Genomic DNA, 15,574 nt, shown 5'->3' on the forward strand with positions numbered 1-15,574 from the left:
GAATTGTTTTTGCCTTGTAGTGTCAGGTGTTTATTGAATGTGTGCTTCACAGCTCATGGATAAGGAGTGCTACAAAGACATAGAGAAAATCAAAACCATTGGCAGCACATACATGGCAGCTGTGGGACTCGTCCCCACCATTGGGACCAAGGTTTGGATTTTCCTTTTTATTTATGTGTTTATCTTCTGTCCTAGTCTTTAAAGGGAATATGAAGGATCCTTTCTCACATGTACACTAACTGCTTGGTGCTCTTTCCCTCTGTAGAACAAGAAATCTGTGTATGACCATCTGAGCACGATAGCAGACTACGCCATTGAAATGTTTGATGTTTTGGATGAAATCAATTATCAGTCATACAACGAGTTTGTCCTGAGAGTTGGTAAGTAGACATACAATATAAACCACCTTGTTGGACTGTTGGGTCCGATTTGATGCTATATAAATAAAATTGAACTGTTTTGGTTCCCTGGCAAAGACAATTTAAATGTGACTGACTTTCAATGACTCTGTTTTAGTTTAATGTTTTTATGTCTGTGCACAGGAATCAATGTGGGTCCAGTGGTTGCAGGGGTGATTGGAGCACGGCGACCTCAGTACGATATCTGGGGTAACACGGTCAATGTGGCCAGTCGAATGGACAGCACTGGAGTACCTGGGAAAATACAGGTACTTGTTTTCAATTACAAATGATCCACAAATATGATGGAGTCAAGTGTAACCAGCTTGCCAAGCTCCGCTGTCACATCTACCAACACTTACAATAACAAATATCTATATTTCCTATGCCTCTATTATCCAGGTGACTGAGGAGGTTTATCGGCTACTGAATACCAACTATGACCTGGTTTGCCGCGGCAAGGTCAGTGTAAAAGGCAAAGGTGAGATGCTGACCTACTTCCTGGAAGGGAAGGTTCAGGGAGTGGGCACTGCAACCACTTCTTCGGTGATGCGTTCCGCCAGCCTGGCACGTCGGATCCACTCCTGTGGAAAGACGAGCGTCCCGACCAATCTGGCCAGCGTGTCCTCTGCTGCCAGCCTCACTGCTCATCCCGGCATGGGTAGCAACATGCAGATGAACACTGCCAACAGCAGCAGCAACAGCCAAGCCGCATGCCAACCCTCATCCTGTGTGCCCGCAGTGGGTAAGGTTGATGAAGAGAGGGCTGTAGAGGTGACAGAGATTGAAATTGAGACGGTGGCAGCTGCTGCAGATGTGTCAGTGTAGGAAGAAAGAAAATATATTCATCTTAAATAAAGCAAGAAAACCTGGTTGGAGGACTAGAAGCGTCTAGTCTGTACTGGCACAACCCAGGATACACCCATTCAGGATGTGAACTTCCAGAAATATGAAGTCATTGTATGGATAATCATACTTGCTTTAGGGATTTTTAACTGCTTGCCACTTTTCAGAGACAAAATGCAGAGTGCAGAGACGGGTACCCGGAATCTCAAATCCTCTTTTAACATCTCTGTAACAGATGATTAGATGTGTGGTTTTGTTGGGTTCCATCAGATCCAGGTATAATGAGCATATTTATTTTTTACTATGTTGTACATATTCCGTGTTCGGGGGATATGTGCGTTGATATCCAGAAAGAGACTGATCATGCTATTGCTTTTGCACTGTCTTTCTTATTATGCCAAGGATTCATTGCGTTATTTAGCGTAAAATGGTGTTGTTTCTTTTTGGTGTATGTAAGCATGCAAGTGTGTACTTGTGAGTGTGCGTATGCATGTGTGGTCAATTCTGAATTGTAACAAAACAGCACAAAACAGTCTCTTTTCTTTTTCTTTTTTTTACTTGGAGCTCACTGGATGAAATATGCTTTTTATGATACATATTTACAATTAATAGTGCATGACTTTTTAAAAGTTGACAGCCATAGTAATGATACTCCTGTTGAAAGAAAACCAAAGTACCGAGCTTTCCATAGATCACTAGCGATACTTATATTGCCTCAACAAAGATGAGAGAGAAAGTTGCAGTAGATGTTTACCACATGCTCGATCACTGGTAGAAGACAAAGGTGTGTTTTAAACCCTGGAAAGACAAAATCAGTTTTCCTTAATACATGACATTCTTTTGTATTGTAGTGCAATATGGCATGTACACATAATACACAGATAGGGGCAGCTTTGTTGATGAGGAGGCAAAAAGATAATACGAGGAAAAGACAAAGGTTAACAAACCTAAACAGAAGTCATACTGAGTTGGATTTGTGGTTCTATGGATGCTAGTTTATGCCAAAATGGGACCAGCGATGGAGTATTGTAGAACATCACACAGAGGGCCCACGCATCCTTACATACAGATATCTAAAGGAGTTAAGAATGGCATTCATCCACACAGAAGAGAGCATATACTATAAGCACATGACTTCCACAAATGCATGACTAACTCCTTTAGCCTAAACATTTCAAATGCTGTAAGTACTTTCAAACATTTCCTTGAGGCCACAGAAGATTTCCTGCAGTGTCTCGCTGCTGTCGTCTTTCAGGCATACACATTACTGTACTATTGCTTTTTGTTATCTAGCAGCTACATTTTTGAGTTTTCCTCGAGAAATTTTAGCTTTAGCACATCTCTCAGATATACTGGCAGAAACATGATGCGCTTCAGATTATCTTTATAGCCTGTATCTTTATCAGCACATAGAACTTTCACTCGATCTGCAAAAGTGTAAATACATCACGTTTCAAGTTCTTGCCTTACTCAATAAGCTTACAGTGATTGCAACTTGCCTTTTTAGATATATTCACTTTGATATGCAGATCATACTTTTTGTAAATAGTCAAAAGTTGTAAACTATGTTGTATCTTGTACAGTGTAAAGTTGGGTTATTGAATATTTTGTAATAAAGACAATATTGGTGTATAAAATATCATCAGTATCGCTATGATAAAGAAAGTAGTTTCTTGAGTTTTGGCTACAAATGTGAAAGATCACCTTTTTTATTTTTATTTTCTCAGACATTATTTAATCACTTTCGCTGTAAAAGTTTTCTTTCTCAACAGGAAACTATTTAAGACAATAACATGTTTATCATGTCGGTCAATGTACTTTGACAGCCCACGGCTAGATGGATGTCATCATGTGTCAAACACGGGGCAGGGGCCAAAACTGTTTTCCTGGTACGGATGTAAAGTTTGTTTAAGGTTCACTCAGTGTAACAGTTAAGTCAACAAACACTTCATTTGCTCACCTATTTAGCTCTTTTATGGGCTTGGAGAGAGGAAACAATGCTTCGTTTATGTAGTTTTATGTTGATTTACCTTGATGAAGTTCTTCATTTACTAAAAGGGGTGATATCATTGAGCTTTTAAGTTCATGTCACCTTCACTCTAATTGAAGTCGAGCTCAAACAGTAAAGGGAAACTACTGCAAATAATAGTTAAGGAGCAAGTCTCGTCATGGTGTCATCAGGGCCAAAGGGGATTGAAATGAGTAATTTGGTTGTTGCACTCCTGAATGGTTGGAATTACATAAAGACAAATAGCATATGTCACAAACAAGAAAATGTAACTTGATTATATATATATATATATATATATATATATACCCATAAATTAATGATTTATGTGAACATTTTTCTGTGAACAAAGAAAATACAATTTGCTAGTCTGTATTAAGAAAAAAAAAGAGCATTTGTAACACATTTCTACTTCAAAATGAATTTTGACCACAGTTTATATGCATTCATTCTCTCCTCATCAGTAGTCTATAGAGATGCAGAAATCCATGATAGTCAGACAAATTTAATCTTTGATGTGTTGGCAACCAAATGGAAATCTTGCACACTGTCTGCCTTCTGCCTGTATATTTATTAAATTACTGTGGTTAAGTCTATTGGACCTTAACCAATAACTCCACATCCTGGGTTATATACACAACACAGAATTATTATTTTATTTATTGATATTTTAATACATAGATCAAAATCTTCATTCCTGAACAATGCTGTAACATATTGATATATGACCTTTTTTGCTTTGATACCTATTAATATGTGACATGATGGAAAAGTCTGAAGTTAATGATTTCACTGATGCTATAAGTTTACAACTGATATATACCTGAAAGTATTCACTAATCAGACTAAGTAATTGGAAGTCATTTGATACGATGTTAGACTAAGGCATTTGCTATACTAACCTCAAGAATGCTTATTAGTTTCTTTTTTTAGCCAATTGGAATTAATTAATTTTTAAATGGTAAATGGCCTGTATTTATATAGCGCTTTACTAGTCCCTAAGGACCCCAAAGCACTTTACATATCCAGTCATCCACCCATTCACACACACATTCACACACTGGTGATGGCAAGCTACATTGTAGCCACAGCCACCCTGGGGCGCACGGACAGAGGCGAGGCTGCCGGATACTGGCGCCACCGGGCCCTCTGACCACCACCAGTAGGCAACGGGTAAAGTGTCTTGCCCAAGGACACAACGACCGAGGCTGTCCAAGCCAGGGCTCGAACCAGCAATCTTCCTATTACAAGGCGATTACACGGCGAACTTCCAACTCTTGAGCCACGATCGCCCCGTAAATGGTAAATGGTGCAAAATTAACATTGCTGTCACAATAATAGTCACAATAAGCTGAGTGACTTTAAGCTGCATTGCTTTATTTTGCATGTATATTGTAAAATTAGGCAATGCAAGTAATTTTCTCATGCACCTGCAATGACCTGTCAAAACATCTGTGAAAAATGTTAAGCCTCTGCACCTGATTTCAATAATCAACTGATGACAAGGAGGCCACACTCACACCAGAGACTGCAGTATCTTTACTCTGGTTCCAAAAAGCTCAGCCATCCAGCTAAATGGACATTCAACAGCCAAATGTAAGCCTAATCTGTTATCACTATTCTTTGAATAAAGTAAATCAAATGATAAAAATGGTAAATGTCATGAGTAAATAGGCTTTTTGATGGAACAGAGACCTGGTCTGGAGCCCATCCAGGAAGAGTCAGAGCTTGAGGATGAAACTGAAGGGAACAGAACAAGAGAAGGAAATGAGGGCGATTTTCCATTTCAAGTAGGTGTGGAGGAAGAGGATGCGCTGGCAGAAGATGAGAGCGATAAAGATGACGATGCTGCTCAACTGAGGGTTCTGAGACCTGGGAGGCTGTCTCGTTCCCTGAGCCAGTTTTCAAACCATCCACACGAAGGAACCGAGAGCTTTTCCGTGTCTGATGTGAGCACGCTTTCTTTTCATCTACGTGGTGAAGCTACAACACCAGGACAGCCGAAATTTACAAATGTAAGGAGATCCAATAGCAGTAAGGTGAAAATAAAGGTAGGTGTTACTGAGTATTTACTATTTGCTTCTATTTAAATAAATAATAATAATTTTTAAAAATCTGAAAAAAAGACTAGTTTATTTTTGCTTCAAGGCCTCCAAGATTAAGTGGCAGAAACCGAGAAGATCTAAACAGCCAGTCCCGAAGCCAAGGGAACGCTCTAAGAAGAATTTAATAGCTGTGAGTATAATTTTAAGCAAAGCTGTCTTGACTTAAAAAAAAATATGGACCTTAATTAAATCTCTTTTCCACTAATGCCCTCTAACATATTTCAAAGGAGGAACCGTTTCCCCCCTGGCTAGCGGATCTGATGGTCAGCATCGAAGAGGCAACAACTCATCAGCTAGTGATTGAGTGACATCTCGTGAGGTGAACGTGAAACATTTGGGACACACCAACCTGGGACCTCATTCGTGACAAACTGAACGTTGAACAAATTCTGCCTAATGTGCCTTATTTAAGGAAGCCACTGACAAGAGAGTGAAGTCCATGTGCGGGCCCGTTTCGTTTGTTGTTATACGTGAATAAACAAAAGGCACGATAGCTGGTTTCATTACACAAGAGTTCAATGCTTAGAGAGAACATGATGTGTATATTTTGTGCAAGAGTTAATTGTGTCATTGTGTTATCTTCAGTTTGGTATTTGTGCTTCTATCCCGCTACTGTCTTCGCTGTATTTTTATTTTGTGTATCAATCCCTTTTTCAACCAGCACTTGCTGCTGTTAGGTTCAAGCTGAACCCGTTTACCGTTTCTTAAGTTACTAGATTTGGATGCCAGTGAAGAATGTAACACGAAGAACCAAAGCTCTCTTCAGCAAGCATAGCAACGTCAAAGCTGACCCCTCCCCTGCTGTGTGGGAGCAACATGGCTGGTGCACTTTAGTGTACCGTCAGTCAGAGTTGACTCAAAATAAATCAATAAAATTTATTTTTCTATTTTTTATGAAAAGAAAGTGTTTTCACCCAACCTATGTAAGCTAAAGTAAATCTGCATTAAAATATGTTTCAGTTCATGCACATGCAAACGTAGTAACGCCGTGGTCCTTTTCTTACATCATGATTATGTTATTAAATTAGTAAAATGTGTGCGATTCACGCATAGTCTGCAGTACTTTAAAGAGGCGCTAATGCAGACTTCTTTTATATACTGCTGGGTGTACACATTTCTAGCAATTTAAAGGTATAAAGGTTTCATTTAAAAGCATATTTTTCTCTAGTTAAGATTAAAAAAAAATTAAGATATTCAAAGACAACATATTTTACTTTCCTATTAAATGCAAAATGTACACACACAATGTGCTCATTTTTGTTATTTCTCATTGTGCCCATATCCTCACATTCATCAGCATTTTATCTCTTTAACTTCATATTTTTATCCCGGGACTGTACACATAGTTTTGTTATTAAGACCTGTGTTTTTAGTAATTGGTCCTGATGACTGTATCTGTTTCCATGGTGAATAATTATTAAATTAAAAAAAGCAATTAAAAGTTTGCAGGGTAAAAGCAAGTTCTTCAGTGAATGAAAAGCACGGGATCACTGCCTATTGAAATTTGTGTCACACATCGTATGACTAAAGGTATGTGGCATTTGACTTAGGTATTTATGACAAATATTACAGCAAGGAAACGGCCATTTACTGCCATCTTTTCCCAGATAAATGTGTCGTTTCACCATTTCTGGGTTATGCAAGGCAGACTGGGTTATCACACAGGTCGATAAACAAGGTGGAGGACCTTGTTTGTTTGCATGTGTGATAAGAGGAACCTTCACCAACAAGACTAAAAGGACAAATAGGACTTTTTTCTGTCAAAACAGTGTCAGCACCTAACCTGTCAGAATTACTTCACAAGATAAAGTTTTGACAACACCCATAAGACAGTTTTTAACATTAACAAGCCATTGTAGCAAAGCCTAGAGCTCCTTGGATCACGTGATGCTCTCTCTTAAAGACGTTATTCACTATTCATCATTGTACTGAATTTCAGCAGCACTGTTCAGTTGTTTTCATAACTCTAAAGTTAAAGAAAGATGACTAATGCACGTCAAAAGTTGTTTTGATGTGCATTCCAGCGTCAATATTGACAAATGACCTCAAACTACGCAAGGCAAGCGGGGTCATCCACCTTTTACAGCAGCTTTGTGAAAAATATTTTATATCTGTGCTGAGTCAATTATTAACCCTTCTGGAGGCCAAAGCTTTCATATAAATACTGCCAGTTCAGAGAAGACTTGTTAGAAGAAACTGACAGTTTTAAACAACGTCTAAAAAGCTAAAGAATTTCATCAGAAGGAAATGTTTGGATTAAGCGAGAAGCTGACGTTTGTGGCAGCGGCGGCTCTGGTTGTCTTGTCCGTAGTGAGGTCATCTCCGGTGGTGGGGCCAGAGCCCATCCGCTGTGCCCCCTGTACTCAACAGAAGCTGAACGACTGCCCCGCCATCCCAGCAGACTGCAAGCAGGTGTTAAGGGAGCCAGGCTGTGGCTGCTGCATGGCCTGTGCGCTCGAGGAGGGGGCTTCCTGTGGAGTTCACACAGCCCACTGTGCTGAGGGTCTCCGCTGCACTCCCAGGCCTGGTGAAGCAAGACCACTGCACGCTCTGACCAGAGGACAAGGAATCTGCACTGTAGACCTCCGCCAAGGTAGCCTGGCTGTTTCATATGTGCTCATATTGATATTCATTAATTTAAAAAAGTTCACAGCATTGAAATTACATCTTTAGTGCAACCCCATTCCATTTCATGTGCCATGTATGCTCTCTGTTTTCTAAAAATTCTACAGAGGAAGATGGAGGAGTCCCTGACCATGGCTCGTTGCAGCACATTCTGGGACTTAACCTTCCCTTTGATCACCAAGATTTTGCTGAAGGCCAGGAGAGTCTCAAGGCTAAGGTCAATGCCATACGCAACAAACTGGTGCAACAGGTGAGGGGAAAAATAAACAATCCGACTAACTGGTTATTCAAAGTAATTCATCTCTCTTTCCACAAGAGGGAGTAGATGGCTCTGAGGGGGTGTAGATAATTTGCTGGTGCATTTGTGTTTAGGAGACTGTAGCTCTCATTGTTTCTCTTCCTACACAGGGTCCATGTCACACTGAACTGCACGAAGCACTGGACACGATAGCCACCTCTCAGCAGAGGTTAGGAGAGAAGTTCACAACTTTCTACCTTCCCAACTGTGATAAGCATGGCTTCTACAAGGCCAAGCAGGTGAGAATTTAACTTTTTGTTTGTTTTTTCAGAAATTTCACCATAACAAAATGAATTTTGACTCCCAAAAGGGATTTATTATAAAATAATGAGTGATTTATTTGTGAGAGATGCCATTTTTATTTCCTTTTCAGTGCGAGTCATCTCTCGTTGGACCACCCGCTCGCTGCTGGTGCGTCTCGTCTTGGAATGGGAAGAGGCTCCTAGGATCGAGCGACTTGGTCGGTGACTCAGAGTGCCATCAAGAAGTTACTCACTGAAGGATGGACTCTGTTGTCACTCAAAAACCAACTTTCACACACACAAAGGCACACACATTAACAGCAACAGGAGGTCAGCCGCCTGATGAGCCGGCTCTCCTTTGCAAAAATGAAACTGTGAAAACTTATTTGAGTGGAGGAAATTTCCTCCCATCTTATTTACGTGGTGTATGTATGATCAACTTATTTATTCGCTGCCTGTATATTCTTACAAGCATTAACCATTTGTCATTTTTAGATCTTTTATATGTTTGCCTGTTTTATTTTTTTCAGTTGTAAATATAGGGCGACACTGTATACATTTGTGTTTCTGACTAAATAACTCCATTGCTCAAAACCACAGGTCCATTACGGTGCCAAGCCCATTTGAGAGACTTCAGGATAAATTTTTGTTTAATTCATTCATAACTAGAGCTGTGCACGGCAGCAAACAACACAGCAGCTCATTCATTCATTCTGTTGACATTGTCTGAATGTATCTCCATTGGCGTTTCCTCAATGGGTATTGGGTGAAATGCTTAAAGTGCCACAAGTATGTGCATGGTGGCCTAGCACAAACATATCAGTGCTCTTCCAAGCCACGCTGAGGTTTGGGATGGGTTGTTCATCATTCGTCTACCTCTGCTGGTCTCTGCAGGTCCACAGTTTGAGCAGAGGATTTCTGAGACCTCTTCTCAGCTACATCTTCTCACATTAGGGACTTTATTTGACCTTTTCTTTATCTGACTACCTACTCTAGTATTTATTATCATTCACTTGTGTTTAAAGATTTGTTTGTTGTTGTAGCTATGTGCAGTAGATCCAGTTTCAACTGAATGCTAATTGCCCTGGAATGCTGCTTTTTCCATTATTGGGTTTGTTGTATATACTCTAATTCTGTGGATGTGCATCTTAATAAAATCTTATTTTATCACAAAGGAGTTTTGTTTTGTGTCTATCTACAAAACATTAAAAACAACAATACTTGGGTAACTTTATACTGCCTTTATTAAGTAAAAATAGACTTCTGAGGGTTGCATTGTACATGCAAACAGCATATTTAAACTGACCACTTAATCCAAGACAAGTGCTAAAAAAATATCACTGGCTACACAGAGACTGGAGATAACTGTAAGGACCCCTTATCTCTTATATTCAGCTTATGCAAAGCGACAACAAAACAAACAAACAAACAAAAAAACCCACACACGCACACACAGTACAGATCATGAAACAAAATCTCTTTTTCCGTGGCGTGAGACCCAGAGTAAAAAATAACTTTCTATGCGCTGTGTTGTCTGAGCTGCACGGTCCCAACCAACTCCCTACTTGGAGCAGGAAGCAACCGGAATAATGGAATTCATACAAATAGGAGTTCATACTTAAATCACTGCATGCTTACTTATTCAAATATACATACATTGTCAAGACAAAACACAATGGCTTTATAACAAATCACAAGCATACAAATAATGATTACAAATCACAAGCATTTACACATATGCAATGCCATTTAATTGTGCGTAAATGAAGAGCTCTCTTATCACTGCTTGTGACATGTCTTTGTGCTTTAAAATCAGAATAAGGCCTCTGAGATAGTTTCTTTAGGTGTAACATTATTCCAAAAGGTGTCCGGGTTGAATCTGAGACAAACAGGTTATGAAGAATCCATCCATGTACAGAGGCTACAGGCTTTTTCTGCCCGGTACTCTTCTGCTGCGCTCTGCGCTGTGCCTCAGAAAAAGGTCCCACAGGCAACAGTTAGAAATAGCAAACATCCATATATCGGCTGAGCCATCTCTTGACCTCTCTTCCAATATCCTCGGTTTCTTCATTTGTTTACAGTTCTTGCCGTTCAATCTCAGCCTCCCTCCCTCCCATCCTGCTCTGCTCCTATTGGCTGTCAGAGTTGTAGTACTGGGTATCTCCTCGCTCCCTCCTATCAAGACCTGGCAGAGGCTGCCCATATTTGTCCACACACCAACAGTAGCCTCGCTTTCTGCCTTTGGAAGGACGGCACTGAAAGTGAAGGAGAGAACAAGGTGAAGCGAGGGAAGACCGGTGGGGGGAGGTGGGAAAGCTGAATGTACAAATCCGGTTGAATATGAAGCATTATGGATAACAGGCCACTTTAGTCAATGAAGCAGAAAAGCATAGTTAAGAGTCATTAATGGTCAGATTGTGCTGAGCCTTTGCTATCCAACACGCTGTGGTATTTTGAGCTGCTTTTATGGTCTACCTCCTGTTACACACACATATAGAGACCTTTAAGGTAAACAGAAACCTGGTAAAATATTTGCTTAGTCCCGTTTGTGAACAACTGTGAACCAAGATCTATTTTCAGAAGCTGGTGGCCAGTACGAATCATCTGTTGCTGATTATACCCCACAGCTCCAAATTATGGGTAGGCCTACTACAAATGACTTACAGAGTCTGTGGAGCTACCCAAGGGCTGTTATTTTACTGCCAATTTTACTAAAGGTCAACCTCCACTCTAGTTAAACATACAGCCATTCATTTCAAGGGCTAAAGCAACACTTGCTGCTGCACAGAAGAGACTGGTCACGCGGGGAGACATCCTTACTCAGTGAGGTCTGATCTTAGGTGGAGAGTTTCATAAACAGTCTTTATCATGATGAATGAAAAATTCTTAGTGAACCATAAATTTTGGCGGCAAGTTAAAAAAAACAAAAAAACGCAGGCTGTCTATTGGGGAAACAAATACATTAATCAATTTATTTATTTATTTTTATAAATGCATCTTCTTCAACACCAAAATCATTATTGGGTAGTTTGTTATGTTCCCTCTAAGAGGCATTTACTGTTAATAATCATTGTAACAAGAGCTGTTTTCCCTTAGAGTCATCCGAGTGTTCAAATTCAACTGAACACCACAACATCTCTGCCACTCCTTCAGTGCCTAAAGGCTTAGTGCGGTGCAGAAGGTCCGTTCTGCATAAACAAAGACAATGAGCCTGGCGTTGTAAGGCTGGTTATGAGATGATTGCAGGTCAATAAGAACACTTCTATTAAGCGGGAGGGACTGCTATGTAATAGGGGAAGCTGCCTCTGTGATGCAGTGGTGCGGGAGCCCTAAGTGCCTCCATATGAATGCGTCAGAACCACTCATTTATTACAACCCGATCGTGGGTGAACCATGTGAGCGTTGGGATGGCTTCGGCTCTATTTCTGTGTCTGCCTCTCAAAAGTCCAGCAATTATGGGGCAAGCACATGGGGTGCCGGCGGCCACCTTGACGTCTGTCTCCCTGGGAGGGTTTCCGTTAAATGGCCATCGTCCCTGCCGTCAACCCCGCTGGGGTTTGGTCCCTGTGGTTCCAGTTTCCAGAGCCAGTGGCTAGGGTATACCTCACTGGTGTGGTGGTGCAATGATGAGGCTCTAATAACTACCAATGAATACATGAGGACAGCAACAAATCTGTAATTGGGCTGCAGGAGACCTTAAGTTTGAGTCATTCGTCTTGTAATCATTATGAATGTACTCCGCAAATGCTGATTTCCTTTTTACAGCATTTTGATTCCGTAACCAAGTTTGCATTAAGCAGATCGTGAAATAATGCACAGCCCTTCGTGTCCACTGAATAAGGATGCACTAAGCCAATGATTCTCAAACTGCTGGGCAGGTCCCACTAGGGGGGCAATGAGCCACTGGTGATGGGCACAAACAACTAGGAGAAACTAAGAAGACTGACTGTGATGTGTTTGCTGATGAAACTGCACTGACATTTTTTTAAAAGTAAAATTCATCTTGAATTCTTTTAGATTGTTAAATGTCGATAAACACTGTAGGGTGTGGGGTGCAAGCATTCTTTTGGCTTTTGTACTGAGGCCTGCCAGAAAAAGCTTGAGAACCACTGCACTACTAAAACACTCAAATATCAAATTATTAGGTATACTTTTTCTCACCTGCTTTTTCTTATAGAAGCCCTTCTTATCACAGTTTGGTATGCGGAAACCTCGGGGGTTGAGAATGTTGGAGATCTTGAGGTTGCTGAGAATGCTCTCAATCTCTCTTCGGCAGGGACCCTGTGAATGAGGGAAGACATCACCAGTTTTTAGTACCTTCCTTTAACATCAGAAATTCTATAGTTTCATTTTGAAGACAGATAAAAAGCGAATAAAGCGTTTATACTTCCTCATTAGCAATGCCATTTGGCAGTGGGTTTTTGACATTAATGTTTTGGTGAATTAACACTTTAATAAAGCTGACTCACGCTGCCTTGCTGTAATACCTAAACAATGGTGGCTGCAATATGAAAGAGGTGGCAGATGAGGAATGAATTCATCTGGCTTGTGAAGGTTTAGCAGTTTGCCAAAGCTGCTTAGAAGTCTTACACAAAGACTGGGGGGGCTAAAGTGAATTCAAACAGCTCAAAGACAGAGTCAAAAGGCTTGTCCTCAAGTCCAAGTACTCAAGTCACTAATCAGAACAGCCAGTCAAAGCCCATTACTACAGTGTGCTCACTTCTCGGGCCAAAGAGAAGCTCAAAATAGCAGCAGGGCTTCCCAACAGGCACTCACATAAGCCAATCCATCATTCGCTGGCTCTCAGTATAGCCGGCACGCGGACGCCTTGTGGCCAAACAACCGCCTGACCCAGGTCAGCCGCAGGGCTATGGCACCCGCTTGCTGCCATGCCATTCTACTGGCTCACAATCTCTGCCAAACGTCAGCACCGCTACCCAAAGCATTTCATCACCCGCAGGGGGAAAAAAACACCAAAGCACAGAGGAAGAAGAGAAAAACATTCCTCCAGTGTGCTCTGAAGACAGAAAAAATATTGGTTGTGGTACTTACATACTCAGGCTCCCGCTTGGTCTCTAGAGAGTTTTGTTGATCTGTGACGAGTGGTCCCGGTAGCTCCCCCGTTTTAAAGAACTGGGTTCTTCTCTGTTGTTCCCGTCTCAGGATGTCTGGGGGGATGAAAGGGTGAAGTGGAGGCTTAAATGGTCCAATAGGTCTGTGGGTGCTGTATGTAGTGGTCTGAACACCCGAATCAGTGGAATTGCGCTCTTCATCCTGAGTATCAGCATTCTCTGCTAAAAAATTGTGAAAATAAAAATGTGTTTATAAACAAACATAGCAGAGTGTTAATTTCACATTTTTTCAACAGGCTAGGGTTCAGGGGAGGGACATGGGTATTGTGTGCTTTAAAAGCATCTTCTGAAAAACTTTAGAAAACCTTGACTTCCAGTAAAAAATAAAAAATAAAAAGCCCACCTTTTTTGTTTTTTTAATTTGATTTCATTCAAAAGTACAAACTAGAAACCATGCAACCTTGAAGATGCAGGCTAGGCTTTAACATTTATCTGACCTGAATTCTTTACAATGAATTCAGGGAGGGTTCAAGTCTTCCCTCTGCGGCACAAAGAGGCACTTCTTCTTTCCACAATCGAAATCTCTCCAGTGCGCACTGCTTAAAGCCTTATCCACCACCTTCGTTCCTCTGATGTAAAGACGTTTTAAACACATCAAAGTGTTTTCACATATTAGCTGGATTTTTATTGCTAAAAGAAAAAAAGTTTTCTCTTTTTATACAACATCTGGTAATTCTTACATTGCCCGACGACCACTGGCAAAGATTTACCAGTTCTTCTGCAACTACCGAAATTGTGGTCATTAACCAGTGATACGTAAGGTGTCTAAAAGAGCGCACTTTGAGGCATAAACACTCACGCTGATGAATTACCTGGTAGCTCATTGACTGGCACTGTTGGTCTGGTAGTTTGTCGCTTGTTAGTAGCGTTTGCACAAATACCCCGTCCCTCCAGCAGAGCCTGCAGAGGTTTCGTTTCACCGGGTTGATGTTGACAAATCAGGCCGGAGCCACATCTCCCGGTGTACACGCCGCACGGCTGGCCGAAACTCAGCGCGCAAGTCATGCAGCAGCCGCAGCCCGGTTCGCGGACCTTCTCCGAGCAGTCCTTGGGTAAAGGTTTGCACAGAAGCCGTGCAGCAAGATCACATGGTTCGCATCTGATAACAGGTCCGAACGCACCTGACCTCCAGGTGAACGTTGCCAGGACAAAAGTCATGCAAAGTGCGCGAAAACAGGAATCCATGGTGCTGTGTCTGAGAGCGAATGAAGTGAGGAGGTGCGCTGTCCTGCCGTGGGGACTTTTCACTGGGCAGCTTCTCTCCCATTCACATAAAGACAGCGGACAAAACATCTCAATATATAGACCCCAATGACCGTAGTCACACCCCCGAATAGCTTGTGGTGTGCTGCTGAATTGCGTCTACTCCGTTATTCCTTCAAGACATCAGAGAAATATGCTGGGGTTTTGCTGAAAAGCAAGGCAAGATTTAAGGTGTGGCTCTTTAAGACAGATATTAAATAACATTAAAAAGGAAAAAAAGAAAATCACAGGCCAAGGCATTTATTTCCTTCACCCTCTCACTCATGACTTTTAAGTGAACAATGTAGTTGAGATCTTTAAAAAAATGGAATAATCAAAATGTAATCAAGAGCATTAGAAGCACGGTACTAATGATGTTCCACAAAAATAAATTAAATACTAATCAAACACATACATATTTGCAGTTTACTGACGGTGCATATAAAGTCTTAAGTCCCCACACGAGAGGAAACTCAGCAATCGGCTATGTTCGCCTTAATCCATAGGGGGAGCCAGTTGTCATGTGTGTCAAGCATTATTATTACAATGTGCCTCTTCGACTTTTACAGTAATTCATCAACACTTACTACTAAACGCTATTTAACATTGAAAAGCCAGAATCATTTGTTTCTTTCCGTTCTTTTACGTGGAAAAAGGTCACATGGCTGCACTTAACGT

General features: G+C 41.1%; 3 protein-coding genes across 7 annotated transcripts in view; 2 read left to right on the top strand and 1 right to left on the bottom strand.

Moving 5' to 3' along the window:
• Window positions 1–3,480, top strand: part of LOC309694122 (adenylate cyclase type 1-like) — a 39,672-nt gene extending 36,192 nt beyond the window's left edge. The window contains exons 17-20 of one of the 2 annotated variants that reach the window (XM_082513904.1): window positions 53–151; window positions 266–380; window positions 543–667; window positions 801–3,480. In XM_082513904.1, coding sequence (XP_082370030.1) covers window positions 53–151; window positions 266–380; window positions 543–667; window positions 801–1,226 — 765 coding nt within the window. In that variant the 3' untranslated portion in view covers window positions 1,227–3,480. The remainder of the gene's footprint in view (window positions 1–52; window positions 152–265; window positions 381–542; window positions 668–800) is intronic. The other variant, XM_082513905.1, reaches the window with a different exon arrangement.
• A 138-nt stretch (window positions 3,481–3,618) lies between these two features.
• LOC309694123 (insulin-like growth factor-binding protein 1) lies at window positions 3,619–9,696 on the top strand. Of its 2 annotated transcripts, none has more exons than XM_082513907.1 (7): window positions 3,619–4,848; window positions 4,944–5,303; window positions 5,384–5,487; window positions 5,585–7,950; window positions 8,090–8,232; window positions 8,391–8,519; window positions 8,654–9,696. In XM_082513907.1, the coding sequence occupies exons 4-7, from the start codon at window positions 7,605–7,607 to the stop codon at window positions 8,777–8,779; spliced, it is 744 nt and encodes a 247-aa protein (XP_082370033.1). In that variant the 5' UTR covers window positions 3,619–4,848; window positions 4,944–5,303; window positions 5,384–5,487; window positions 5,585–7,604; the 3' UTR covers window positions 8,780–9,696. The 2 variants fall into 2 exon arrangements, with proteins under 2 accessions (XP_082370033.1, XP_082370032.1); XM_082513906.1 differs by having other exon boundaries at window positions 3,620–4,848; window positions 5,401–5,487.
• A 47-nt stretch (window positions 9,697–9,743) lies between these two features.
• LOC309693348 (insulin-like growth factor-binding protein 3) lies at window positions 9,744–15,104 on the bottom strand. Of its 3 annotated transcripts, none has more exons than XM_082512455.1 (4): window positions 14,467–15,104; window positions 13,575–13,813; window positions 12,684–12,803; window positions 9,744–10,777 (listed from the first exon to the last, which is right to left on the bottom strand). In XM_082512455.1, exons 1-4 carry the CDS (start codon window positions 14,945–14,947, stop codon window positions 10,652–10,654), a joined length of 966 nt encoding a protein of 321 aa, XP_082368581.1. In that variant the 5' UTR covers window positions 14,948–15,104; the 3' UTR covers window positions 9,744–10,651. The 3 variants fall into 3 exon arrangements, with proteins under 3 accessions (XP_082368581.1, XP_082368582.1, XP_082368580.1); XM_082512456.1 differs by having other exon boundaries at window positions 13,575–13,690; window positions 14,467–15,103; XM_082512454.1 differs by having other exon boundaries at window positions 13,575–13,816; window positions 14,467–15,099.
• Between the last annotated feature and the right edge of the window lie 470 nt (window positions 15,105–15,574).

Source organism: Aulonocara stuartgranti (assembly GCF_965226115.1).
Source record: "Aulonocara stuartgranti genome assembly, chromosome: 18".
NCBI classification, from domain to species: Eukaryota; Metazoa; Chordata; class Actinopteri; order Cichliformes; family Cichlidae; genus Aulonocara; species Aulonocara stuartgranti.